The sequence below is a fragment of the Hoplias malabaricus genome, chromosome 3 (assembly GCF_029633855.1).
Source record: "Hoplias malabaricus isolate fHopMal1 chromosome 3, fHopMal1.hap1, whole genome shotgun sequence".
In the NCBI taxonomy this organism is placed as follows: domain Eukaryota; kingdom Metazoa; phylum Chordata; class Actinopteri; order Characiformes; family Erythrinidae; genus Hoplias; species Hoplias malabaricus.
In genome coordinates this window covers 54182614-54208093 of record NC_089802.1, presented here as the reverse complement: position 1 = coordinate 54208093, position 25480 = coordinate 54182614, and the positions used below count along the sequence as shown (strand labels likewise).

At 38.3% G+C, this 25480-nt stretch overlaps 1 protein-coding gene across 1 annotated transcript in view; it reads right to left on the bottom strand.

Moving 5' to 3' along the window:
- opa1 (OPA1 mitochondrial dynamin like GTPase) overlaps positions 1–23206 on the bottom strand; it is a 35252-nt gene extending 12046 nt beyond the window's left edge. The window contains exons 1-29 of the mRNA XM_066664918.1: positions 23045–23206; positions 21376–21694; positions 20429–20525; positions 20122–20229; positions 19212–19259; positions 17410–17498; positions 15627–15773; positions 14198–14251; positions 13961–14065; positions 13770–13856; positions 13522–13635; positions 12456–12536; positions 12245–12319; positions 12070–12141; positions 11558–11657; positions 11337–11467; positions 11043–11115; positions 10882–10954; positions 10670–10785; positions 9236–9300; positions 8958–9038; positions 8080–8241; positions 7586–7738; positions 6424–6532; positions 6229–6308; positions 6003–6143; positions 5647–5763; positions 5404–5497; positions 5121–5231 (exon numbers count right to left, since the gene is read on the bottom strand). Coding sequence (XP_066521015.1) covers positions 5121–5231; positions 5404–5497; positions 5647–5763; positions 6003–6143; positions 6229–6308; positions 6424–6532; positions 7586–7738; positions 8080–8241; positions 8958–9038; positions 9236–9300; positions 10670–10785; positions 10882–10954; positions 11043–11115; positions 11337–11467; positions 11558–11657; positions 12070–12141; positions 12245–12319; positions 12456–12536; positions 13522–13635; positions 13770–13856; positions 13961–14065; positions 14198–14251; positions 15627–15773; positions 17410–17498; positions 19212–19259; positions 20122–20229; positions 20429–20525; positions 21376–21694; positions 23045–23073 — 3031 coding nt within the window. The 5' untranslated portion in view covers positions 23074–23206. The remainder of the gene's footprint in view (positions 1–5120; positions 5232–5403; positions 5498–5646; positions 5764–6002; positions 6144–6228; positions 6309–6423; positions 6533–7585; positions 7739–8079; positions 8242–8957; positions 9039–9235; positions 9301–10669; positions 10786–10881; positions 10955–11042; positions 11116–11336; positions 11468–11557; positions 11658–12069; positions 12142–12244; positions 12320–12455; positions 12537–13521; positions 13636–13769; positions 13857–13960; positions 14066–14197; positions 14252–15626; positions 15774–17409; positions 17499–19211; positions 19260–20121; positions 20230–20428; positions 20526–21375; positions 21695–23044) is intronic.
- Between the last annotated feature and the right edge of the window lie 2274 nt (positions 23207–25480).

Below are 25480 nucleotides of genomic sequence, written 5' to 3'. Positions count from 1 at the left end.
AGCCCAGCCTCAGGCTGTCCACTCCTGTCCATACATCTTTCACTTTATGAAGGGGGCCATCACATTTTCCAGCCCACCTTGAGAAAAAAAAATGAACAGGGAGCATGTAACAACAGCTCACAGATGATTGCCAAAGCCAGAAAGATTCAGACCCCACTTTCCAAACCCCACCCCAGCGCTCCTAGATTAAGGAATCTACTCTTGTCAGGTCTTGCAGGGTGGGCAACTCGTGGCAGACTCTCATTCTCATAGTAAAACTAACTAAAGTGTATTTCTACTTTCTCATATAAGAACTTAAAAATGAGTTCTCAATTCAGTCTGAAGTGAGATAAGACATGACACGGCCCAAACAGCCCAATTTCGTGAGCTCTATGCGTTTTCAGACAGGTTTCATCCCCCACAACTGTGTCTACTGGAGCAAGACAGTCAGTGAGTCTTTGCCACTCAAGTAATGGGCTTCTCCCACTTTAAGGCCTCAAAAACCCTCTTGATTGCAGACTTGAAAAAAAAATTGAAATAGGAATAAGGGAGAAGCTTGTCTTAATTGCCAGTCACATAGTACATGACAGGACCAGAAAACTGGATGAAACCTAGATATTTGAGTGGCAAGTTCATTACATCTCAAAATCTCAACAAATTCTGACTTGATTTGCTCTCCATTCTTTTAGCAAATACTGAAACTGTAGATTTCTCAACAAGCATGTACAACTAGCTGAACAACACACAGTCATCATCTTATCTTCCATACGATGGTCATCGTGCACTAAAGAAATATCTGTTCTTCACTCTTTGGCCACCAATAACTGCCTTTCTCAATCAATGTACAATCGCAGTCATACATTTACATACACTTAAATAAAACTCATTAATCTCCACCACAGAATCCGTGTTTTTAGAAAACAGTTTAGGATATCTACTTTATATATTTCAAAATCAATGTTTCCAACAAACAGGACAATTTATTCATAATTCACTATACACAAAATTACAGTGCGTCAGGAGTTTAAATTTTTGAAACTGACTGTTCATTTTAAAAGCTTGGAAAATTCCACACAACGTATCACAACAATGGCTTTAGAAGCTCCTGACTGACATCAACAGTGTTAACTGGAGGTGGACCTCAGGCAGTATTTTAAACCTTACCTTCAAGGCCTACTAGGCTCTTTGCTTGACATCATGTGAGTGGGGTGAAGGGGTGGTAAAACTCAGAAAGATTTGTGGACCTCCACAAATCTGGTCCTCAGCAAGGAAGAATCCCGTGCTCCAAAACCCCCATAAAAAAATCAAGTTTACAGTTTGCAACTCAACATGGGGACAAAGATCTTACTTTCTGGAGCATATTAAAGCAGCCCCTCTCCCCTCTCCCATTGATTTCAGTACAGTACTGTAAAAATGAATTACACTAGGGGACGCCCCAGAAGAGGGAAAAAACTTGCGAAAGTGAGAGTCACTCAGGCCATCAAAAGTGAAGGTTATGGAGTGACCATCAAAAATACCTGGCCTCAGTCCACAGAAAATGTATGGGCCGACCTGAAAAACTGTGCAAGCAAGGATGCCTACAAACCTGACGCAATTATACCAGTTCTTTAAGGAGGAACGGGCCAAATTAGAGCTCCTTATTGTAAGAACCTTGACCCAAGTAAAATTATTTAAAAACATGCCACCAAATTCTAACTACATATATGTAAACGTCTGAGCTGCTGGAATAAGGGTAAACAAATAAAAGCTCAAATATGTAATTGTCTCTAGTATTATTCTGACATTTCACACTCAAAATATAGCAGAGATCTTAACTGATATTATGCCTTCAACCTTAACTTAATTAGGGACACTGATTCTAACAGTAGTCCTATAATAGTCAATTTGCAGTACATTAGCACATATACATTGCACTTTTCCCCATTATTGCGCTTATTAGTAAATGACAATGAACCTTTTTTGCTTTTTTCACAGCATTCTAAAATATTTTCAGAAATTCAATACTTTTTAAAGCCATACTGGTTTTTCTTTTGGTGTGTTCTCCCCGTGTCCGCGTGGGTTTCCTCCGGGTGCTCCGGTTTCCTCCCACAGTCCAAAAAACACACGTTGGTAGGTGGATTGGCGACTCCAAAGTGTCCGTAGGTGTGAGTGTGTGAGTGAATGTGTGTGTGTGTGTGTTGCCCTGTGAAGGACTGGCGTCCCCTCCAGGGTGTATTCCCGCCTTGCGCCCAATGATTCCAGGTAGGCTCTGGACCCCCCGCGACCCAAAATTGGATAAGCGGTTACAGATAATGGATGGATGGATGGATTTTCTTTTCAAACTCAAGTGTTTTGTATTCTTTGCAATAGTACATTTAAAAACAATATGATACTGACCAACTACAAACAATGCATAATCTTTGATGAGTTGATTAATTGTTAAATAGGTTGTATATATGTAATACTTAGTGGCTGCCTAATCTTTGTTTTCTACCTCTGGTTGTAATGCTGTTTAATGAAGTGTGGTTAGAGAGAGAATGTGGAGGGTCTGAACCCTAAGAGGAAGACAGATCAGTTCAACTTTATTTCACCAGCCCAACATCAAAAGCACAGAAAGCCATGGAACATGATGCCACCTTGTGCAGGAAAGGCAGCAAGGCCAGGCAGGCCCAAGAAATTCCTCTCTGCTTTCGGAAGAGAGCACCAGTGGAAGCCAGGCAGTTTTCCAAACTCCAAACTTATTTTCAGCTCTGATGCCCTCAGGATCCCACAGAAATAAAGTCAGCCAGGAAGAAAGGAAAAAAAAAACACCTGGACCAAGAGATGCCCTGACTTACTATAAATTATTCTGCTGAAGGCCTGAGACACACACACATGTGTTTCTTCATACACAAGACTATGCCTACATTTAGTGGATCTATAAATCCTACATCCTATAAACCAAATGACACAAACTGTATGTTTGTGCATAAAGCACAATGACACAACTTCTGCTGAACGGTGAACTGAAGCATTCATCAGGGCCCACACTGAAAACAAAACCTAGCCTTTTCTAAAACCATTAGCACTGGTCATTAGGAGCCAGTGATCCTTACTCTTCTCCAAACAGGATAAAGTAGGTGAGTGTGCCTTGTGTGTTAGCAACTACAAGGGGAGTGTTAAACAAGCACATGCCCCAGCATGTCTCTATTAGCATATCGGCCACTACTTGGGAGGTCAGCCTGGTGCTTTCTCTTAAGTGTTGACTGTCCGCTGGGCAACGTCACGGCTTAAAGCACAAGAATCCACTCTAAGCTTTACCCACTGCCGAGCAGCAAAGGGGACCAGTACAAGGAAAGAGATGCACAATGACCAATGGATGTGCCCATGGTGGCAGCACCGGCCAACATCCTGTGGGTTTGAATTCAGCTGCATCCAATAACCGACTCTCACTGCAGGACCGTACAGGTGGGCCACTGTGTTGGCCAACACATCTTTGTTTGCCCAGGGAATTGTTTCCACTGGTACTTTTTTTTTTTTGCTTTCAAACAACAGTATCCAATGGATTTCACACAAGCCACTAAGCCACCCCAGAATAAAAAAAAGAACAAGATTTCTGAACAGCCAGTACCTTGTTTAACAGTTGCAGTTAAAAATGAGACATTTTAAAATGTACATCATTAAAGATCTGATTGATATAGTTGCAACATGACGTATACTACATATTTATTTCATAAATATTTATGCTGAATGCTAGAGAGCTTTCTCAATCAGCATAGACAGTATATTTTATTCTATATGAAAAGAAAAATGTTTAATTTTGTTTTATATATTTCTAGTCACACATTTCTAACATGTCCAAATGGTTTTACACAATTACCTGCAACAAAACTGGTTTTAAATGACTGATAATACTCTTGAACACTTAACTGATGAACAAAGCATAGGTGCAGGCCTGTCTATAACTGATAGTAAAGAGCAAGCATTGTTTTGCCAGGTAAACAGCCTGAATGCCTGAGCCAGCAGTAAATGCCTCAAATAAGAAGCAGACCAGCTTTGTTCCTCTGCTGCATCTTCTACTCGAAAGCCCTGACCTGGCCATTGTAGTGTTACTTGGCTAACTTGCCTGTTAAAGAGTACACTTCCCCAGTAAAACAGCAAGGTCTATTTCCTCTGCATGCTTGGAGAGATCTTTAAACAATGGGCCAGTTTCCAGCAGCCTTGTAATTTATCACTGAAAAGAGAGCGTCTCACTCTCTTATGATCCAAACACAAGAGCGTGCGGAGACGCTGCTGTTTTCTCTGCGTCTTTACAGTCTGTGTGCATACACTATATTGGGCAGCAGCATGGATACCTGCTTTTTAATGGTAATGACACATGGGCACGTATGTTCCAAGTCCTCAAGTCTGGGCATGTCCGCATCACCTCTGTAAATAGCTACTCTAATCAACAAGCAGTATAACAGTAACCATGGATATGGACATGACAGGTGGCAGGCAGGGTATAGCCAGGGTGGAACTCCTCCTTCAAACTCACTTTCTCTGAATTGATATTAAGGACTCAAACCTCAACAGAGGAAAGAACATTAAAAAAAAGAGAGAATGAAAATGAAGCTGTAAAAAATACAACTTTTACCTTAAAAAACAGCCCAAAAAAAAGTAAAGAAAATAACTTTGGTACAAATTCTGTGCAAATGTTATTCACTACATTACATTTTGTTTTTTCAGTATTTCAAATGAATTGTGCCCTATAATTTGTAGAAATTTGCCATGTTTTCTACTTTTGTATTTGAATTTGTGTTTAGTTACATAAAGAAAACACACTATCTGTATTTCTGTGTTTAAACTTTGAAATACATTTCTATTTAAATACATTTCTGATCAGTAAATCGGTGTAGATGCATGTTTTGTCAAATCTGAACATGAAACTCAACACCAACCATCAGTGTAATCTGGCGTCTACGGCAAATGACTTCAAATATATTTTTCAGAGCATCACTGCCCTCTAGTGGCACACCATTAGCACACATGTAAAGAAGGTTTTGGAAGCAGCAATGAAGACTAACAAACACAGACTGTTGTTCTAGAATTGAATATTTCTTTTTGGAAGAAGGGAAAAATTCTGAAAAGTGACTTCTGTGCACAAGCATGAAGAAATATGTAAAATGCTGCAAAGCACTTACTGAGGTCTTCAGCCAGTTGAACCCTCCTGCCCGTGATTAGCTGCATTTTCTTCTCATTGTCCTCACCAAAATCTTCCAGCACTTCTTTCACATTCTTCTCCAAGCGCCGCACTGAGAAGACAGCAAAAGGATACCAGAGATTGTGAAGCTGTTATGAATCATCATATGGAAAACAAAAGACCTAATTTTAGATTGGCACAAGCCAGTACTAAACACATCATGTCTTCAGCTCCAGCCTCCATTAAAGGCAGGTTATAGTTTAGAGTCAGTTCCTTACACATACCCTCAGTATTGGTGAGCTGCTGCCGGAGAGTGTTGGCTGTGATGCCCAACATCCTCTGGATCCTCCAGAACAAAACCACATCATTGCACTCAAGCTAGAAGAGACAGGGGGAAAAAAGTTCTTACATTTCATGTCAGCAATTGTTTTTTAAAAATTCTGGCCTTTTCCATTTCTGAATTTCTTGTAACTGAAATTGTTTACATTCTAAGTAACAGATGTGCAGCACATAGCATTCATATTCACCTCTGAGTCCACAAAGTGTCTCTGATAATAATAAAAGCCTCGTCGGCAAAGATTACAGTGGAACAAAGCCTTCTGTAGAAAGTGACGGCGATAGAGTTGGTGCCATGTGTCCTTGATCTGCAACAGCAAAGTAATGAAAAATATTGAGCTAAAATTGCCATTGATGTACTATTTAAGTTATATATATATATACTAGGTCTAAATAACTCGTAAAATATACAACAGTAATGAAGAACAACATTAAGCAAAAAGTATATCTGATATAATACTAAATTAAAAATGTATATAGAAGACAAATGACAAAATGTATTAAGTTTGTACAGTACACTGTGCATTGCTTGGTGAACAGAACTCACCAGCACAGGGTCCACCTCAACACCTCGGGCTTCCAAATTCTTGCGGACTGTAGTGACCTCATCGTTAGCCAGATAAGCAGTATGGTCCTCGTGTATCTTGAGCAGACGCTCCAGCTCATTTTTGGTTTCATTGCGGATGTGCTGTGAGAATTCTTAATATTAATAAATGTTTTACAATAAAAACGAAATCTACTCAGTCACTGATAGCTGGAGAACATTTTCTCACCTGTTCTGGTGTGCGATTTTTCCAGTTCATCCATCTTTGCTTCCAGTCAGGCCCGACCATATCTGCTATTACTGCATCAGCTAAGACAAGACATTGGGATAGAAGTTAACAAAACATAAGTACCAGTGAGACAAAAAGACAGAGAAATAGAAAAAAATGTGGCTAATAGAGCAAACTGGAAAGTGTTGAACGCACTGTCTTTAAGACGAGACTGCAGTGTCTCTTCCATGAACTGGATAGCAGCATCCCACTGAGGTTTGTCTGTGATGGAACGGTCCTCAAGTGCATTGTGCTGGATCACTCGCTGCAGCAAAGACAAAGCTGAGAGTTAATGAGATATTCTTTTAGCCTGTTTTGACAATATTAACATCACAGGAAATCCCCATCTAACGTAAAAGTCGACAGTCACTAAGACCATATTCATCATAATAAATTTACCTGTAAACACAAAATACACAATGCTGATTATAGATATTTTCAGTACAGAATAAACCCACAAAAACTAATAATGTTTAGTGTATGAAACACTAAAATAAAGAAAACCACTGATTTCATAATTTAAACAGTATTTTTATATTTGTCACTACTTTCTTTTTTCCTTTTCCAACCCATCAATCAGAATGTCTTGAAATATTTTAATTATATGTTTGGCTATACTGCAAAAGTTTATGAGATGAATATATAATAAATATATTAGTTCACTTTATCACTTAAAATATTTAACAAAGAAAAGAACACCCAATAGCAACGGATAAACAAATAGACAATTAATGGAAAATGAATCTAAATCGACATTCAGAACTTGTAATCTACATAATCATGTCTATATCGATTATATCGATGTTTTTATTCTGTTATGTCTCCACTGTGTGTTCATGTACTGTGCCTTTAAAACCATGCTACCAAGCTGTAGTCACATGATTCTATCCCTATCTGCCACATGGAAGCAACATGGAGGAGAACCTACAGGCAGAGGCTGACCAAGCAACTCGAGGAGTTAGTACCAAAGTAAAACACAGCGTCTGTGATTTGGACGTGCTGTGTTTTGACTATAATTAGGACGACACTTAACAAAAAAGTCAAATGTAAACACTGAGGAAAAAAACTGTTTCAGCGACCAAAGCACAATCACACATCAAACATACACAGTGCTCAAAAAACCAGCTCCCAGCAACATTAGAAAAAATATCCCATATTTTAAACTAGAGCACATTTACAGTACAAGCCTCATCAACTATGAGGGTCAAAAACACAAAAACAAAATAATCGTTCATTAATCGTAACCATATTACAATGTAAAACTCATCGTGATATTGACTTCAGCTCATATCGCCCCAGCACTAAATCAACCCCTTACCAAGCTGTCCATGGCCATCTCATTCCACTTATGACGCTTAATGCTCTCATCTTTAACAGCTTCTTTAAGTTTGTCAAAGATATCATCCTGATCTTTCCCTTTGTACTCTGCCATGAAACGAGCAAACTCTTCCTGCAATGTTTCCCAGGCAACCTGAAAAGGAAAAAAAGAAAATTTAATGGGATTGAATATTTTTACTGGGAAAAATATTTCATTTAATAATATGAAAAAAATTCAGACATGGAACTTGATGAGAATGAGCCATGACAGATGAGTCCATTTGCATGCTATTTAATAATTCACAACTTCTAAAACATTCTCAAATAATCAAGTTGTGCGCTTACACTTTCTACAACATATATAACAAAGCTTCTAACACTTTTACAGAAAAGTGAGTTTATTTTCTACTCTATATCTCAAAGAATATTTTTCAATATACACTTACAAATACCTGTATGTTTAGTAACAAAAGCTGATATACAAAATCAGAATACCTCCAGTGCTTTGTGCGGGAGCTGCTTGTCGGTCCACTGCTTGAGCTTAATATCTACCGTGGTGTTGAAGGTGCCAGAGTTCATTGTCTGAGCAGCAGGCAGATAGATGTTCTCAATGACATGCGTAGACACTCTTTCCCACAACTTCTTTTGTAAGATGGACTCCCTGATTTATCCACAAGACAAAGATTTTAAATTCTAATTTTCTGGATATGATACAGCCCCTCAAAATAAATAGTAGTTCATTAGTTCAAATATTCATGCTGACATTCATGAATGACAAGCATTTTCACTAAACTGAACGGGTCTGTATAGCAAATATTTATCATATAAATCATACATCTCAAGCATACTTGACTGTGAATGTTTTGACAATGAGACAAGAAACTGAGGATTCCGCAGCTGATGACCTGGCTCGTTTATCATAAAAGACTGCTCATATTTCATAGCTTCCTGTTTTCTTTGTTCGACCATGGCATATCAATACACATCTCCAATACCGCCAACGAGAGCGGCACAGAGAAGCCACCCTCTGGCTATTCATCATAGCATTGATCTGAGAAGCTGATGGAGCTCACTGGGGCACTCTGCAAACATCTGATCTATTCCATTCTCTATGCTCCTAAGGGCTTTAAGTTCAAAACTCCACACAGTGCTAGCAGCTACACATTCTGACTGCAGGTTGAGAGAATCCCCAGGTAAAAGCATGGAGGGCTGGGTCATTTCTGAGGCAACAATATGAAACACAAGCTAAAGTGCACTATACTTTATGTTTAAGTTTGTTTAAAAGCTCAGATTAAGACAGACACATAGGTGCGTACTTTGTATTTTTAAAAAGAGGGTATTGTTTATATTATGAACAGAAAAAGAGAATGTACTTGCCAATGTTTTGGTGTAACCTGGCTCAGGCTGATTACTTCATCCAAGATCTCATTCTTTGCCTTCTCATAGAGCTCATTCTGTACAACAGAATATCAGATCACATTTTCTATCAATCTAAACTCTGTCTGGCTTGAAAATCAATTATACTTAACAACATATTTAGCTAAACTAGTTTAATGTGAAAGGAGAAATGCTAAGACTGTTCCTTCTCTGGAGCATGATTGACACAGCCCAGACCTTAATTACATTTAACGTATCATGCTCTTCTTCTTACCCTGTCTAGCTCTCTTAACCGCGGATAATTATTCTTCCACTCAGTCTCCAGGTTGAAACGAGATGCTGTTCAGTGAGTAGAAGAAATGAAATGTAAGGATACGTCAAAACATGTCTTGAAATCAAAATTTGTTTCCAACAATAGTGCTGTAATTTTCATGTATTATAGCAACAATTGATTTTTATACTCTCACTGCCAAGACAAAATCTTCTATGTCCATTTTTAGGGACATCATTTGAAAATATAAGCTTAAATTTACATTGTTTTAAACTCCCCAGTAAATGCTATTTTAACTTATATTAATTTATTTTTCCCACTACTGTACAGTTATACTTTTAAAACCGACAGTTTGGTACTGGCAATACACTTGTATGACTGATTTAATCCAAACCATTTCTTAAGCCAAAATAATAATAATAAAAAAAAATGAAACACAGTTAGCTGTATGCCCTTTATTTACTAGAGGAAAAACCGAACGGGCATCCAAATTCATCAGGGCAAGCAGAAACTACATCAAAAACTTTCTCCCTAAGCACGCACTCTATACTATCGCTTCCCTGAGGGCCACAAGATCTAGTACTACAGCCATGATCAATGCACCTGGAACTGGGCGTGCTCTGTATCAGCGTCCCAGTGGCCCCTGGGGGCCCTCTATCCCCACAACACACGGGCCAGCTGTCTCAGCCACACAATGAAGATGACGCTAATTGCCCCGGTTATCGGACTGGCCCCCAGCGCAGAGGCTGCAATCGATTGCCCACACAAAGGGTCGAGAAGCATCCCACATCAAGCAATAAATCTAGCAGCACGCCGTTAACGGGAGTGGCCAGGTAATTGGTGGGTAGGAGCTTGTGCTGTGTACTAGAATGGGTCTGGCTTGCTCTGGGGGAACAGAGTTGAAGTAAACTGTGAGTGAAACCACAGCCAATGTGGCTGAAAGGCTCTGATGTTAAGCCTGGCTTAACAGGCAAGTGGCTGCTTTGCTGTTGTTCTGTATTTTAATAAAGATTTCACAACTAGGCTTCTCGAGTGTGGATGAATGTGGCATCTCAACATACCCCACAAAATCCGTCACATTAAATGGCCCAGAACATTTTTTTTAATTGAGAGTAGTATGTAAACATTTTTAGTCTCAAATACATTCTCCACTCCTCTGTCTACGTGGCCCATATATGTTTATAACTGAAAAACACCTCATTTATTTTTGCATGACACATGCCATTAAAAAAAAAACAGTTCAAATGATGTCATTAAAAGATTTCAGGGAACAAAATTAAATAAATACAATAAAATATCACATGCGAAAGTGAAGTGATAAGGCAACTTGTTCTCATGAGACTTAGTGTAGCAGTTTAACTTCAAATATGATTTGAAATACAATACCCAGAGAAAAAGCTGTGGGACATAAAACTGACAGCTGAGTAATTTCTTTACCTTTGAATGCATCTGCTTGCTGCTCCACTGATTCCCGTACCATCTTCCAGAAACAATCAGAAACAGCAAGACTCAGGTTCTTTGTAGTTACCTGATGAGCCTTCAGCATGCCTTCTCTGCACACAGGCAAATACACCACACTTAGTCTCAATCACACTGTAACAATTAGCTAGTCAGGAAGCAGACAAATCACACAATTAAGGCAGGCTGACCTTAGCAATCTAGAGTTCTGAAAGAAATCCTCTTCATAATCTTTGATGGATTCTATGCTTTCACTGCTGCTTCCTAGGGAAAGAAATAAGGTGTTTCTGAAGGCACAGTTCATCTGTATTTCTAGAAATGATTCCCTTAATTTTAGGTTAAAGTACTTTACCTTTGCCAGTCACTACAGCAAAGTAGCCCAAAGCCCTCATAGGGAATAGCTTGCCCTCTATTATCTGCTGGATCTACACAATATAAACAAAGAGAAATTCTGAAACCTTTTGAAAGAAATACTTTTATCGTAGTGTGTATGAATTTAAAAGCAGTTGTCAACAATAACTTCAAGTTTTGAACTTAAACTTCTAAAGTAGCGAAACAGCCCCACCTAGCGGAAACATGTGTGCATAACATGCCTAAATATATTCAAGTAGTCAAACAAATTTGTATCACACATTAAATTACACACTCTGCTTGGACTAGCCAGGTTTTTCTCTGCTAGGTCCACTTTGGTCAGAACAAAAATGGTCCTTTTTCCCTGAGGGTCCATTTGGCTGACAAGATCAGTCACTATACTGCGCTCTGCATCCACTGAGCCATCTGAAGGAAACAAAACATAAGAGGTTCATGAGGGTTGAAAGACACAATTTCCTGAATGTCATGAATGTGTAGTTGGCATTTATCGCTTACCCTGAATACATAGGATAATAGCATTTGGATTTTGCATGTATGCTTTACTGATGCTGAAAATGGTCTCCTTAGTGTCTGAAGCCATGCCACTTGTCACAGTCTGGAACATACAGAAGTGTTGAAAAACAATGTTTTAAATCCAGGAAACCATTTTTAATTTCCAATTCAGCCTTGTACATAGAGAAATAGTCTGGAGCAGTAAGTCCATTTGTCTGAAAACACAAGCAGATTTCTTGTTTCATTTGTAAAATTTCTTGATGTGGTGGTCTAAAAGGTAAGAAACCCAATTTTGAACCTCCTAATTTTGGAAATTATATTTTAGAAATGACGGCAATCATAAAGCATCCCTCATCTTTATCAAATGTTGGCTCACTGAGTCTGTCATGGTCTCACACAGTTGGAGACAGACCCCAGTTCAACTCCCCCTTAGCGTGGGCTACAGGGTTTCAGTGTTTTACATGACCCATCTATTTCAATTTAAAGTGGAAATAAATTAAATTATAAAAACTCACACTTATTACTCCTGGCAGGTCCACCAGAACCATTCTCTGGATGCCTGGGCCTTTCACACTTAAAGAGATAGTCTAAAATAAAAAAAGGAAATAAAACAATGCTTAAATTAATACAAAAATCAGGAATTGTCTGTGAGCGGGGTGTTGTATGTGTAAGAGCAAAATATAGGCTTACCTCAGGGCTGACTGTGTGGCCTTCCTTTACACTCTTTCTCATCCTAAGTTCAATCTCATACCTTAGTGCTGCCAGCTGAAGGAGAGACATATGATTCATCTTTAGTTTCTTGTCTCAGGATGAGATAATTAGACAAAATCCACAGGCTCATAACACTTCCAATATTACAAGCTTATTTTGTAATATTACACCAATATTACAAAAAACTTACATCGTCTTCTTTTCCCAAGTCAAACTCACGGGTGCTGTCTTTAAACATGGCCACATGATGAGGGCCTTCACTCAGCGTTACCTAGAGAAAACCAAATATTTTAATGAAAGGCTTTAAAGAAATTTAGAAAAGGACTAATATTCTGTCATACATTTTTTCCTCACTTATTCAAATTACAAGTTTGATGAAGTATATAAATTTTGACAATTTCCAAAATCTTACTCTACATTTCCATGCCATATATGAAACTAGCAAATATTAAATGAATTGTTTTCACATTAAAAACTAAAATGATTAAATAAAGACTATTACATCATGACCACCTTTATCATCATTATTTCTATACTCACTGTTCCATTGTTCCACAGTTTTATAATTACAAACTATAGGGCAGTTGTTAGTCTGTATACATTATTTTCCCTTTCAGTCTGTTCTTCAACGGCCAGGACCCCCACAGGATCCCCACAGAGCAGGTATGATTTGGGTGGTGGACCGTTCTCAGTGCTTCCGTGAGAATGGAGTGGTGGTGTTGTGTTAATGTTTGTTGTTTGGGATCAGACACAGTAATGCCTCTGGAGTTTTTAAACACTGTGACTACTCAGTGTCCACTCTGTTAGACACACCTACCATGATGGTCCACTTTGGAGAAGTAAAATCAGAGATAACCATCTATTGCTGCACAGTTTGTGTTGGTCATCCTCTAGCCCATCAGTGGACAAAGGATGTTGCCCAGAGGATGGATATTTTTGGTGGGTGGATTATTTGCAGACCAGCAGTGATAAAGACAGCTTTAAAAATGCCAGCAGCACTTCTGTCTCTGCCGGTCTTAATGTTATGGTGTATCTGCCTATCACAGAAACATTTGTCCCCCCCAACCGCCTCCCTGTAACATAAGTTAGATTATCAGAACATTAGAAAACACAGCATGTTTATTTCTAAAGAATTTTTGGAGTTTGGAAAACGAAGGACATAGACCCTTTCATTGAAATTTTCATTGAAATAACTGTAAGAAAAAATAAGTCTTCTAATTAAGCCCTGCAGTCCTTTTTAAGTTCTTTTTGCTCACCTTGACAGGAGAACGGGTCATCATTTCTCCTGAGCCACGAGGGAAGATCCTAGCCTGGGCAATCATCTCCAACACACTAGTCTTTCCTGCACTCTGATCTCCTACAACAACCACCTATGAGACAGGGTACAATAGAGTACAAGCTTAAGAAAGAGTGGCATTTAGAGTTGCAAATATTTACTTATTATGTGTTCTTGCAAGAGGTATTTGTTTCCATTGTGTTGGGGAAATATGAGAGAAGAACTTACCCTTGGCAGGTGATCTTGTGTATTGTAGTTGGAGTCATAATCAGAGAGTATGTCCAGGACCTCAGAGTACAGGTCAATCAAAGATTTCTGCACAGGAATCAAAACCTCAAGTCATTTATTATGACAATACAGTGAACAGCACACCAAATCGGTCTGTTCAGAGATAGCTACCAGTAACTATGTGCACTAACCTTGACTTTTCTCTGATGAATTCCTTTGTCATCTTTTTGCAGCACCACTTTCCTCAGTTCCTTATTCTCCTTCTCCAGTCGTTCCAGCATCCGCTGATACTTAAGCTAAGAGATACATTATTTCAATGTTAAAGATAATGGATTTATTAAACCAGTGAACAAAGACTTTAAATTTACAGATGTGGTCGATTTTATAACATAAATTCATAATTAACACACGCACAAATAAACACACACCTGAGTACGAAGGAGCTCCTCTTGAAGCTGGTCAACTTTTTCTTTATCTGATGACTACAGACACAAAGAAACAGTTTTACAGAAAATGTGACAATGATTGAATGATTGGCCAGCTGCTGTGCCTCCTTTTCTATCCCTGTAAGAATCAATTGATTGCAAAAGCAGTAGAAAATCTCATGCAATGAGCATCAACAGAGAGTAGGCATCAATAGAGTAAAGTCAAGTTAATGCAAGGAGAGGAAACACATTCAATTTAGTCATTCATTTTGAATCAGCATTATTCACTGGACTGAATCAACACATTACAAGAGACAAAGAAATAATCCCTGCAAAAGGTGGACGAAATATCAATAATATATTAAAAGAATCGTTCTCAGATCCACGCCGGCAAAATATTTTTCAATTGAGACAGCACACCACAGGCATCAGGGCAATAAAAAACAATGAATGATTGAGGTTAAGGGAAAAACTGACCTTAGACAAATACAGTGCATACATGTACATACAACATGGATGGCAGGTAATGTATTGTCTGTAGAATATGTAATAATGATTGTATTTGGTTAAAGGTGTAGGTTAATGTCTAAGGTTCTTACAGCCAAGTGCACATTATCCCATGCAGCAGGGAGACACACTACTACATGCAGTGAAATGTAATGCCCTGTTAGTTGAATAAAAAAAATAAATAACAATTACTAAAAACTGGCTGGAAAAAAGACAGAAATGGGGCAATGATTTGTTTTTTAAAGAGGGAGAGCTAAGGCCTTCCTAACTGTCAGGATGCTGGCATTACAGCAGCAGTGAGCACAGTATTAAGAGCATCTCCCATTTTACACGTGGGTGCTACAATAGAGGACTGAATATTTTTAAAAAGGCACAGCAAGAAAAGGTATTTATAGCCAAGTTTATTATTTACTATTATTTTTTTTTAAATTACACATACCTAAACCACTGCCAATTTTAAAGTAGATTAAAGTAAAAATTGGACTCCAAACATGCCTTCACTGACAGACTTCATCTGGGGTAAGTGGAAAGTCTACATTTAATTTCATTGCCAAATTATGACTTCAATTTTGCAAATTTATAAAAAAAAAAAAAAACCCAGAGGACTGAAAAATTTGTGGGTATCTCGGTCCCAATATCTAAGAGAAGGCAATATATATTAATATATATCAAGTCCATAAATATAATACTGTATAAACTGCACTTCTCACACCAGTATTTACAGGTAAACATAACAAAACTTTTTGGCTTAATGAAAGAATAAAATAATAATATACAATTAAAACCTTACAAAGAATATATACACATTGTTTGGGAATATCTTTTTTCCCCCTCAACATTGAGTTGGATTATATAGATCAGCTTGAGTTGCTTGAGCACTGGTTTGAGAAATGCAGCTACGGAGGTGATGGAGGGGGGCTATCACCTTGCGCGAGGGGCTGGGGTTCGGGGCCTGGGTGGAATGGGGTTGGGACGGAGGGGGTGGTGCATTAGCAACCGCCGCCCGTCGAACTTCCTCTTCGTGCTGCTGGATCTGCTGCTGAATAAGAATGAGTTCGGCAAGAAGCCCCTGCTGAGGGACGGCACAGTAAGAGAGACGGGGAGACAGCGGTCAGTCAACTTGTTAATTATGGGCAGAACATTCTAGATGGAGTCCACTGTAAGTACAGATTGCAAAGGCTCTTAATATCTACTACAATTATTAAAAGTTTTATTCCGTGCATTCAAACCGTTATTTTCAACCAGCTACTGTAACACTGATCTTAATAAGTATATAAAAAAAGAGAGAGAGTTTTTCATAAGCACTCAAGTTAGCGCTAAATATTTAAAAATACTTTTTGGTGGGAGCAAATCTAAGAGTGACTGATTATGCAGCAGGACACACAAAGCCAGCTGAAGCTGAGGAAAGTAAAGCTTCTGCCCAATGGTGCTCAGAAAGAGCTGCTGAATTACTTGCATGCTACAGGAAATATCAATTATTATTCCAGGTCATAAGGCATGTGTTTTGCTACTAAACCCACAGCTTTTATTAACATTTAAACTTATAAAATGGTGTGGCAACTTTTAGGCACTGTTCATATCAGCACTTGACAACTCCGCTCTGTAACATTACATGGTTTGAGTCGCTGTGGTTGTTGATGATGGAATATGTAGGACAGGAAACATTTCATGGACTTTGTTGTCAGACTGGCATCTTATTACAGTACCACAGTTGAAATTCAGTGAGGACTTTAGGGTGACCCATTTTTCACAAATATTTTTAAAAGCAGAATGCATGGTTATGTGCTTGATTTTTCTACATCTGTGGCATCGGGAATAAAACAAACACCAGAATTCAATTATTAGTTGTCATCCCAATATGTCTGTCCAGATCAATCAATCAATCAATCGAGCAACTGACAGAAAGATGATTTTTTTTTGGTCTAGTACTGGGCTTTTTGGGTTTATGAGGCTACCATGTAATTAATAATCATTATAGAAAAAGATTATTAAAAGGCAATAATGTGTTTAAAACTGCTGTATACAAAAACACTATAAAAACATCCTTTTGGGTAGGAGAGCATCAACTTGCCCCATGTGCAGTGTATGTGATAGCGTATGTGAAGCAAAAGGATAACATTCTACAACAGGAAATGACAGGACAAATAGCACATTTCACATGGAGTCTTCATGAGGACAAACATATGCACAGTGAATGAGGTGAAACACAGTTAAGAATGCAAACTAAGTTGCAAAAAGAGAAGACGGACGTAACAAGCATATCGTCAATTGCTTATTAATGCTTACCATCACTTTGTGCTTAAAAAATGACAAACAGCATAAAGAAGATGGCAGAGAGAAATCAATGCTGCTTAAGAAAATTTGATGCACCATATTCCATTTAATTTCAGGATTGCCCGCTTGTTTGGCAATCAAAAAGCAGCAACTCTGCACTTATCAGAAGTTTAAATTCACGCATTGGGAATGCTCTAGTGGGACACATTAGGGCATCACTGTCAACATTTTGAAAACTATAAGCAATCCAAAGATGGCTAGATTTATGATAAGATTAACAAAACAGATATAGCAACAATAAGCTATGAGCGGATAGGTTCAAATCATAGTAGAGAGATGCCATCATTAACCAGACTGTAAGTAGGACAACAAAGTCAGTCTAAGCAACATTTATGAGTCGGCGGAAAAAGCAAAAGGAAAGAGATTGGACTTGCCTTCTTAAACTGCTTGTCACCACTCTCAGGGACAGTTGTTGTTGCTTGATGGATCTCAGGTGCTTTCAGGGCTGAATCACCTGAAGTTTCTTAGAAAAACATATCAAACCCCAGATATGTTAACAATAAATGCAACTAAAATCAAGGTTAACATTGGACTAATCTATATAATGACTTTATAGGCCATGAGTTAATTTATTTTCCCCAGATACCAAATCCAACATAGACTTAAATGTCTGAAAAGTCATGTCATGCCAAGACATAATCTTATTGAAGCTGGTGTACAGTGAATACATGGTGACATAATTTAATTTACTATAATACCAGAGATACACCAATTTAGAATTTTTTTGGCTGAAACAATAACCGATAATTAGCACCTTGGAGTAGCCGTTCCGATATAAATTACCGAAGATTTTATCATTTTGTAATTAAAGCAAATTCACATTGGATTAAAGCTAAACAAGTTCTTTTTATAATAGGTTGTCATAGGACAAGCCGTTTCTTCAATATCTGTACATTTCTGTACTTCTGTAATTAGTTGTAAATTCATTTATATTTTTATCAAAGTTTTACTGCTGGCTCCGCAGGAATGGTTTATAGCGGTGCGCTAATTAGTTCAGCACCAGGTTTGTTATGGAGAGTGAGGGAGAGAGCGGCATAAAGCAGCTCCAAGTGAGCGTTTGTAATTGTTTATTATATTGTTTATTTAAAAATTCAGACACTGAATGACTCTATGTATTTTCATGTGTTTTATATAAGAAGGGCTCCTGCACTGTGGTGGTTGAGAGTATCTTTCTGTCGTTTAACCTGTTGCGTGTGTGTGCTTACACTGCTATGTGTGTGTGTGTGTGTGTATACTAAGAGTCGCTGGTATTTTAAAATAGTTTCACCACTGTGAAATTTAATCCCAGAGACTTTTCTCTGCAGAAACTGTGAAAAACATCCACACAGCAGACGTTGTGTATTTACAGGTGTCGGTGCATATGCGCAAGCACAAAAAAGGTGCCAAGTTATCAGTTGTAATATCAGCTAAAATGCCAATATTGGACCGATAAAAATAAACTAAGAAAATAACAGAAAATAATATATCGGCCACCAATATAATGTGCATCACTACATAATACTTCATGTATAATAATATGAGCCTAGTTCTGGGGCATACATAAAGACCCTGATTTATATTCAGAGCTGCTTAAAAATATAGCAGGTATTGTTCTCATGGTACTTTTCAGAACATTTGAGTTGTTAGTCTTCCATTAGCGATGAGAACTAAGAGACAGACAGAAAAATGAAAGAAAGAGGTGAGACAAAATGCTCAAGGATGCTTGAAAAGAAGAAAAATTACAGTTATCTGGATTTTGAAAAGCAATACAAATCAAATGCATTCAGTGACATTTAGAGGGCAGTGTACAATGTGGCTGTAGTTCTAGAAACTCAAACTACAGAATCCTTGTCTGTTCACATGGGTAGGAAGTGAACATTGTTGACCAAAACAAAGTTGCATTAGGTTTGAATTCAATTCTGTGGTCTGCAAATATTTCATCTCAGTTATAAACAAATAAAAGCAACTCAATAATTAAACCACTCAAAACGAAAACAGCCAAATGACAAGGTCAAGTCAATTTTATGCTTTCTCCTCTAAAACAACAGAAAATCAAAGACATATTGAGAGGGGGTTTGACCGGTCTTTATTGGCATAAACCCCAAAAAGTTAAGTCCATTTACATTCAAGAGAATGGAAGACAGCGAGCAGTTTTCAAACAGCGCAGGGGGAACGGGACTGTGTGTAGTTTACACACCTAACAACAGACGCAGACCAGAAGCTCCAATGACTTCACTACCCACACCTGTGAAAACGTGAAGGGAGGGAGGGAAAGGGGGAACAAGAGGAAAAATAATGAAATGGGGGAAAAAATCAAAATAGATGGTAGCAATAGGGTTGAGTTTTTATTTTGGAGCCCATAAAGAATGAAAGTATTGTATAAATCAGAATAATTCAGCAGACACCAAATCAACACCTATGAACTAATTTGACAGTATGACCAAAAAACTGAAATTAAACCCTGGAGTATGGGACAGTTACTCAATGCAAATCTATTCCATTATCCATGTGTGTTAACTGCAATGTTGCAATTTTAGACCTGATATTCAAAGAATAGTAATAAGACAGATGTCAACCTCAAATTCTTCTGTTGTGTCAAATAATATTGCAATATTCTAGCTACATGAAAAATGCTCTATGAAGTAGCATATGATAGCATTCCTAATCATTGGTATTTGTTATTAACAAAAGATATGCACCACGCCATTAATATTTCTCAAGATGCAGAGATTTAGGGGAAAAAAGCAATCACTTTATTACATTCACCAATTTGTCAAGATTCACTAGCTTAACAAACCTTTGCCATAGAACTGTAATCTGTGTGTGTTTTATTTCATTTTTGGTACAACTGCACAACAAATGTGAAAATGATAATTAAATAAAAGATCCAGTCAAGAATTGTGTAGGCAATGTCAGTTCCATCAGGTTCCATCAGTTCAATTTATAGCTCAAATAAACTCATCACTGTCTCTCAGTACATAATATGCTACTATTGCATTAGGCAAAAGTTGCTCTGTACAAAAACCAAGAAATTCTTGACTGGAACTTAAATTTGTCAGCTTCTTTCCTCTCCTTCCAAAGATATTATACAATGTACTGTCACTCACCACTGGAGAGAAGACTCTTGATGAAGGTGAAGTTCTCCCCAATCTTCTCCATGTCTGGCAGCAGCTTTGCAATCTCCTCAATTTCAGGCAAAGCACTGGCTAGCTTGTCTTGATTTAGGAACAAACCACATATTTTTGATATTATTAATATTACTGAAACATAACAGTGGGTCTGTGCCAACATAAAAACACATCTGACAACAGCACACAGTTATTAATAATTCTGATTGAATGTGTCCTAGCAACAAGTATTTTTTGAACAACAACACAAATGTAGATTTGCACGAATATTAGCATTATTACCTACCTAAATCAAAATTTTCAGTCCATTCCCAAACAAAGTCCGGCACTATCCATGTGTACTCACTCAGGTCAGGTATCATTTCTTTCCATTCATCATATGTCTGGATGGCAAGAGAAAGACAAATATTTTAGCAGTGAAGACAGGGGAAACATATATGAACTGACTAACAAAATCAATACTATAATATACAATACAATAATAAAAAACTACTGACAAACATGGCTCAATAAAAATTTGCGTTTCTACTAAGAAATTTACACTGAATATTGTGTAATAGCAGACATGTATATTTAGCACAACAGACACCGGACAGTATAGTTAAGTATGTACTAGATTCTATGTGCTGTTTTATTTAATTTGCAAACATGAAGTAGACAAGGTAACAGAGAGGTCAAACCACAACTTGTATCATACACAAAATGCATGCTGTTTTGTTATGTTTGCTCTTCAAATGTACTACATAAAATAAAAACTGAAGCTATTCTGGTGTTAGGTGTGGAATCAGTGTTCTCTCTAAATGGGAAATAGAATTACACAATGGCAAATTGAGATGACTCAGCTCTAACTTAACAGCATTTTTGAGTTTCACACTTGTAGACTTTCAAATCTAAATTCTGAAGGATTAGGTTAAGTGTTAAGAAAGGGGCAAACAAAGAATGAAGAGCAAGCGTTGGACTACAGTCTGCATATTGTAGAACTACAAAGTGCTCCTGTACCATCTGTGAGGCTGAGAGAATAGATAGTGAATATAACAAGACAGATGTGGTCATAATACTGTGGCTGATCGCTGTATATCAAAGCTCTATTTTTTTATATTAACATATGAACTAATTTGATGAGCAGCTAATTACAGCTGCATTTGTAAATTAAACAAATTAAATCATAACTGTTCCCACTGGACTCTGACAGTCCGTCTCCTATGAAGTGAATGACATGAAAGGTTATAGAACCTTTTTAGCTGTGTAGCCTCCTCCTACAGCAGAGCCCAACAGAATATATCGCAGCTTGAGCAGCCTAGCAGCCAGACGAGCTACCCAAAAGGAGCGCTGCTGTTGGTAGCCATGGCTTCCAGAACGGGACTTGGAGGGGCGCATGGGGAGCCTGGAGAGGGATGTGAAATGGCGCACAGCTGAACAGTGAGGGGGCTTCTGGGGGTTGCTGTTGGATGAATAGCGATGGTGGATGGCACGAGAGAGAGGGTGCAGCTTCTGCAGAGGCAGTCGGAACTTCACACCCATTCTGGAAGGGAGCAGATTCCTGCAAGCCACGCTAAGGGATGAAAAAGAAAAAAAAGAAAATCACAGTATTTGCGTTAACTACAATCATCTTGGCCTACAGCAATGCACCTACATCATGCATCAAATGATTACGTAATGGAATATCCATGTCAATATCAATTGCAAAAAGTCTAAAATTGAAGGGGAGAAAAGAACAAATTATAAATAATCTTAGCATAAATAAAGTCTGAAATTGCATGCACTCATTAAAAAATGGCAGCGTTATAGGTGCCACTAACACTACATTTCAAACAAGCACTAAACACATACCCCTCCTACAAGAGGGTGAAATCATTTTAATGTTTGGATCAATGATGTTCCATAAATTATCCAGTCTAACTATGCCTGAATCTTCACACATTGCATGCCAAATATATCAAATTTTTCACAGGCTAAGAGTATACAAAAGTAAGAATCTCTGCCATTTGCGAGTGAATTAAAAAGGGGAAGTCTAAAGATTTGTCTGAATGTCAGAATACTTAAGTCACTGGGACGCTAACAAAGTCATTATGAATGGTTTGACGTGAAATGCTCCATGCTGGAAAAAGTTAGTGATTCGTTATAATAGTGATAGGCCCTAAGCCATCTGAGATCAGGAATCCTAGCACACAACACCATTTCGGAGTAAATTATTCGAACTATCTTACTGAGAGCTCCATTCACACCGTAGGCTTGTATTAATGAGCTCTTTCTTCGTTTTGCTTAACAAGGTTACACATGTCAGGGGCGTAAACCATTGTTTTGATAACGATGAATTAACCACTAACCTAACAATAAGCGCTGAAATTATTTTTTAAATAGAGAAAATATCGGGAGTATACTCATCTAAGGTTACTTCAACCAGGCAGCTTCGTCAAAGGTTAACGTTGCTCTTATTTCGGATTACATGCAGCTAGCTAACCGGAAAAGGGAACCAGTTATATTAATGAGAAATAATGTTAGTCAGGATCGCTGTGTTTGTCGGGATAAGGAGTCGGTCATGTTTTATTAGCTGGTTAATTAACGCTATGGCTTATTAACGTTTATGGCTTTGCTGGTTGTGAGGGTGGGTGAAGCTCTGCTCCTGTTACTGACTGCTGAATGGCTATATGTTAGCAGCTAATTGTCACATTACACCGGGGGTAAAGAGAAACAACACTGACAAACAGCGCGCAAACACACACACATAACCTGGCCGTGTTTATTCACAGTGTCAGCAACAATAGTAAAGTACAAATGTGCCTGTCTCCAGTTTACAATCTTTAATCATAACTGTTTCTCTGTGAATGTGCCGTGCAGCTGTTAGCGGCGGAGCAGCGCTGAACACGGCTCAGTTTAAAGTGAAACAGTCACAGAGTCTTACCAGGCCACAGTTCCTCCCGCTCGTAACATGTTGGTACGAATAGTTACAGGTGTATAGGACTCTATTTCAACACAAACTGTAATTCATCTTTCCACCTGGGGGCTTTAGACAGACCGCTCAATAACAAGGGCATTACAACTCTAATGCCCAGTGTCAAACCACACAGCACACTAAAGTCTTTCCTGCGTGGGCATCAAAATAAAAGTCCCCCATCGTAGACACAAAGGAATTAAATAAGGTACAAATAAGATACTTATTTTGTCTCATATATATGATAAGCGGTTACAGATAATGAATGAATGAATTTTGTCTCATTTTAACTAGGATTAAATAAATAAAGTTAGCTCTGAAACAGCGGTCGGTAAAAAAAAAATATTATTTAATATATATTTTTATTTTTTATTTTTTCCTTTTAAATGTAAAAATAGTAGCAAAATAGAAAGGTTCAATTTGATTCTGTAAAAATATATTATATATTTTGACCACATTGTCATATGCCTTACAAATCCTATTTTCATCTTTCTCACCCACCTGCCTCATGGATTGATATTACTAGTGACAAATGAGGACCACATAGAGCCAAAAGCACACCAGAGTCAGACACATATATATATATATATATATATATATATATATATATATATATATATATATATATATATAATGTTTTAATATATAACAACTTTAGCCTGTAGTCATATTTTAAGACACATTCAGTTTGCCAGAGCCAAAGTTGGACATGCAGAACTTAGAAATTAATAATTTCTTGTGAATGCAATGCAAAGCATCTGTCGGAGATTGGTTGTTTTGCAAATATATGAAATTATGAATGTTCTTTGAATTATGAAATAATTCTTATTTCTCAGATCTGCTCATCTGGCTTATTACTGAGCACCTCTAAAACTGTTTAAAAAATTTTAAGACCAATTACATTTAAAACAAAATACATCCATCCATCCATCCATCCATTATCTGTAACCGCTTATCCAATTTAGGGTCGCGGGGGGTCCAGAGCCTACCTGGAATCATTGGGCGCAAGGTGGGAATACACCCTGGAGGGGACGCCAGTCCTTCACAGGGCAACACAGACACACACACATTCACTCACACACTCACACACTCACACCTACGGACACTTTTGAGTCGCCAATCCACCTGCAACGTGTGTTTTTGGACTGTGGGAGGAAACCGGAGCACCCGGAGGAAACCCACGCGGACACGGGGAGAACACACCAACTCCTCACAGACAGTCACCCGGAGCTGGAATCGAACCCACAACCTCCAGGTCCCTGGAGCTGTGTGACACTACCTGCTGCGCCACTATGCCGCCCCCTAAAACAAAATACATTTAAAATAAATATTTCTAGTTTCAGTTTCCCATGTGTTGAATTCCTGTGTGTGTGTGTTAGATGTTGATGCCATTGTGAGCAGTCATGTTCATCCATTGAATCCCTCTGCCCCGAGGCCTTCTGTCTTCCATCCTACTAAGCTCCAGCAACCTGTTGCTGTCTAAAATCTACAGGATGCCACTGATAAATAATAGTTTGCTCTGAAACTTTGGCTGATGAAAATGGCCTCCCATTTGGATTTTACATCTACACTAATTTCATTCATTCATTCATTCATTATCTGTAACCGCTTATCCAATTCAGGGTCGCGGTGTGTCCAGAGCCTACCTGGAATCATTGGGCGCAAGGTGGGAATACACCCTGGAGGGGGCGCCAGTGCTTCACAGGGCAACACACACACACACACACACACACACATTCACACTTTTGAGTCACCAATCCACCTACCAACATGTGTTTTTGGACTGTGGGGAGGAAACCGGAGCACCCGGAGGAAACCCAAGCAGTCACGGGGAGAACACACCAACTCCTCACAGACAGTCACCCAGAGCGGGAATCGAACCCACAACCTCCAGGTCCCTGGAGCTGTGTGACTTCGACACTACCTGCTGCGCCACCATGCCGCCCTATTTACACTATTTTTTATTTTTAAATTCCATCCATAATAAACACAAAGAGGAGGATGCACAAAGATCAATAAAAGATAAATATAAATCACAAAGTAGTAAAGTAAACAATAAAAAACACAATGTTTTTTCTTGGGGCAACTGCCAGGACAGACTAACAGGAGAGGGCTTATAGTGTATTATGGTAGAAAACACCTGTGAACACTCAGAGCTTAAGTGTAAGGTGTGACTAGAAACAGGACAGAAAAAGACACATGGCACATGAGAAAACAGAATGGAACACGTGATCACAACATGTCAAAGGACAGGATGGTACTTGTCCATATGCATTACTTTTTACATAGACAGTAAGCTTGCTCAGTAGTCCAGCATGTCCTCAATACTGTACCTATTGCCTCTAGCTGACACATGCAAAATATCAATCCAGTACATCATTCATTCAGCCATGGAGCTCTCCTGTC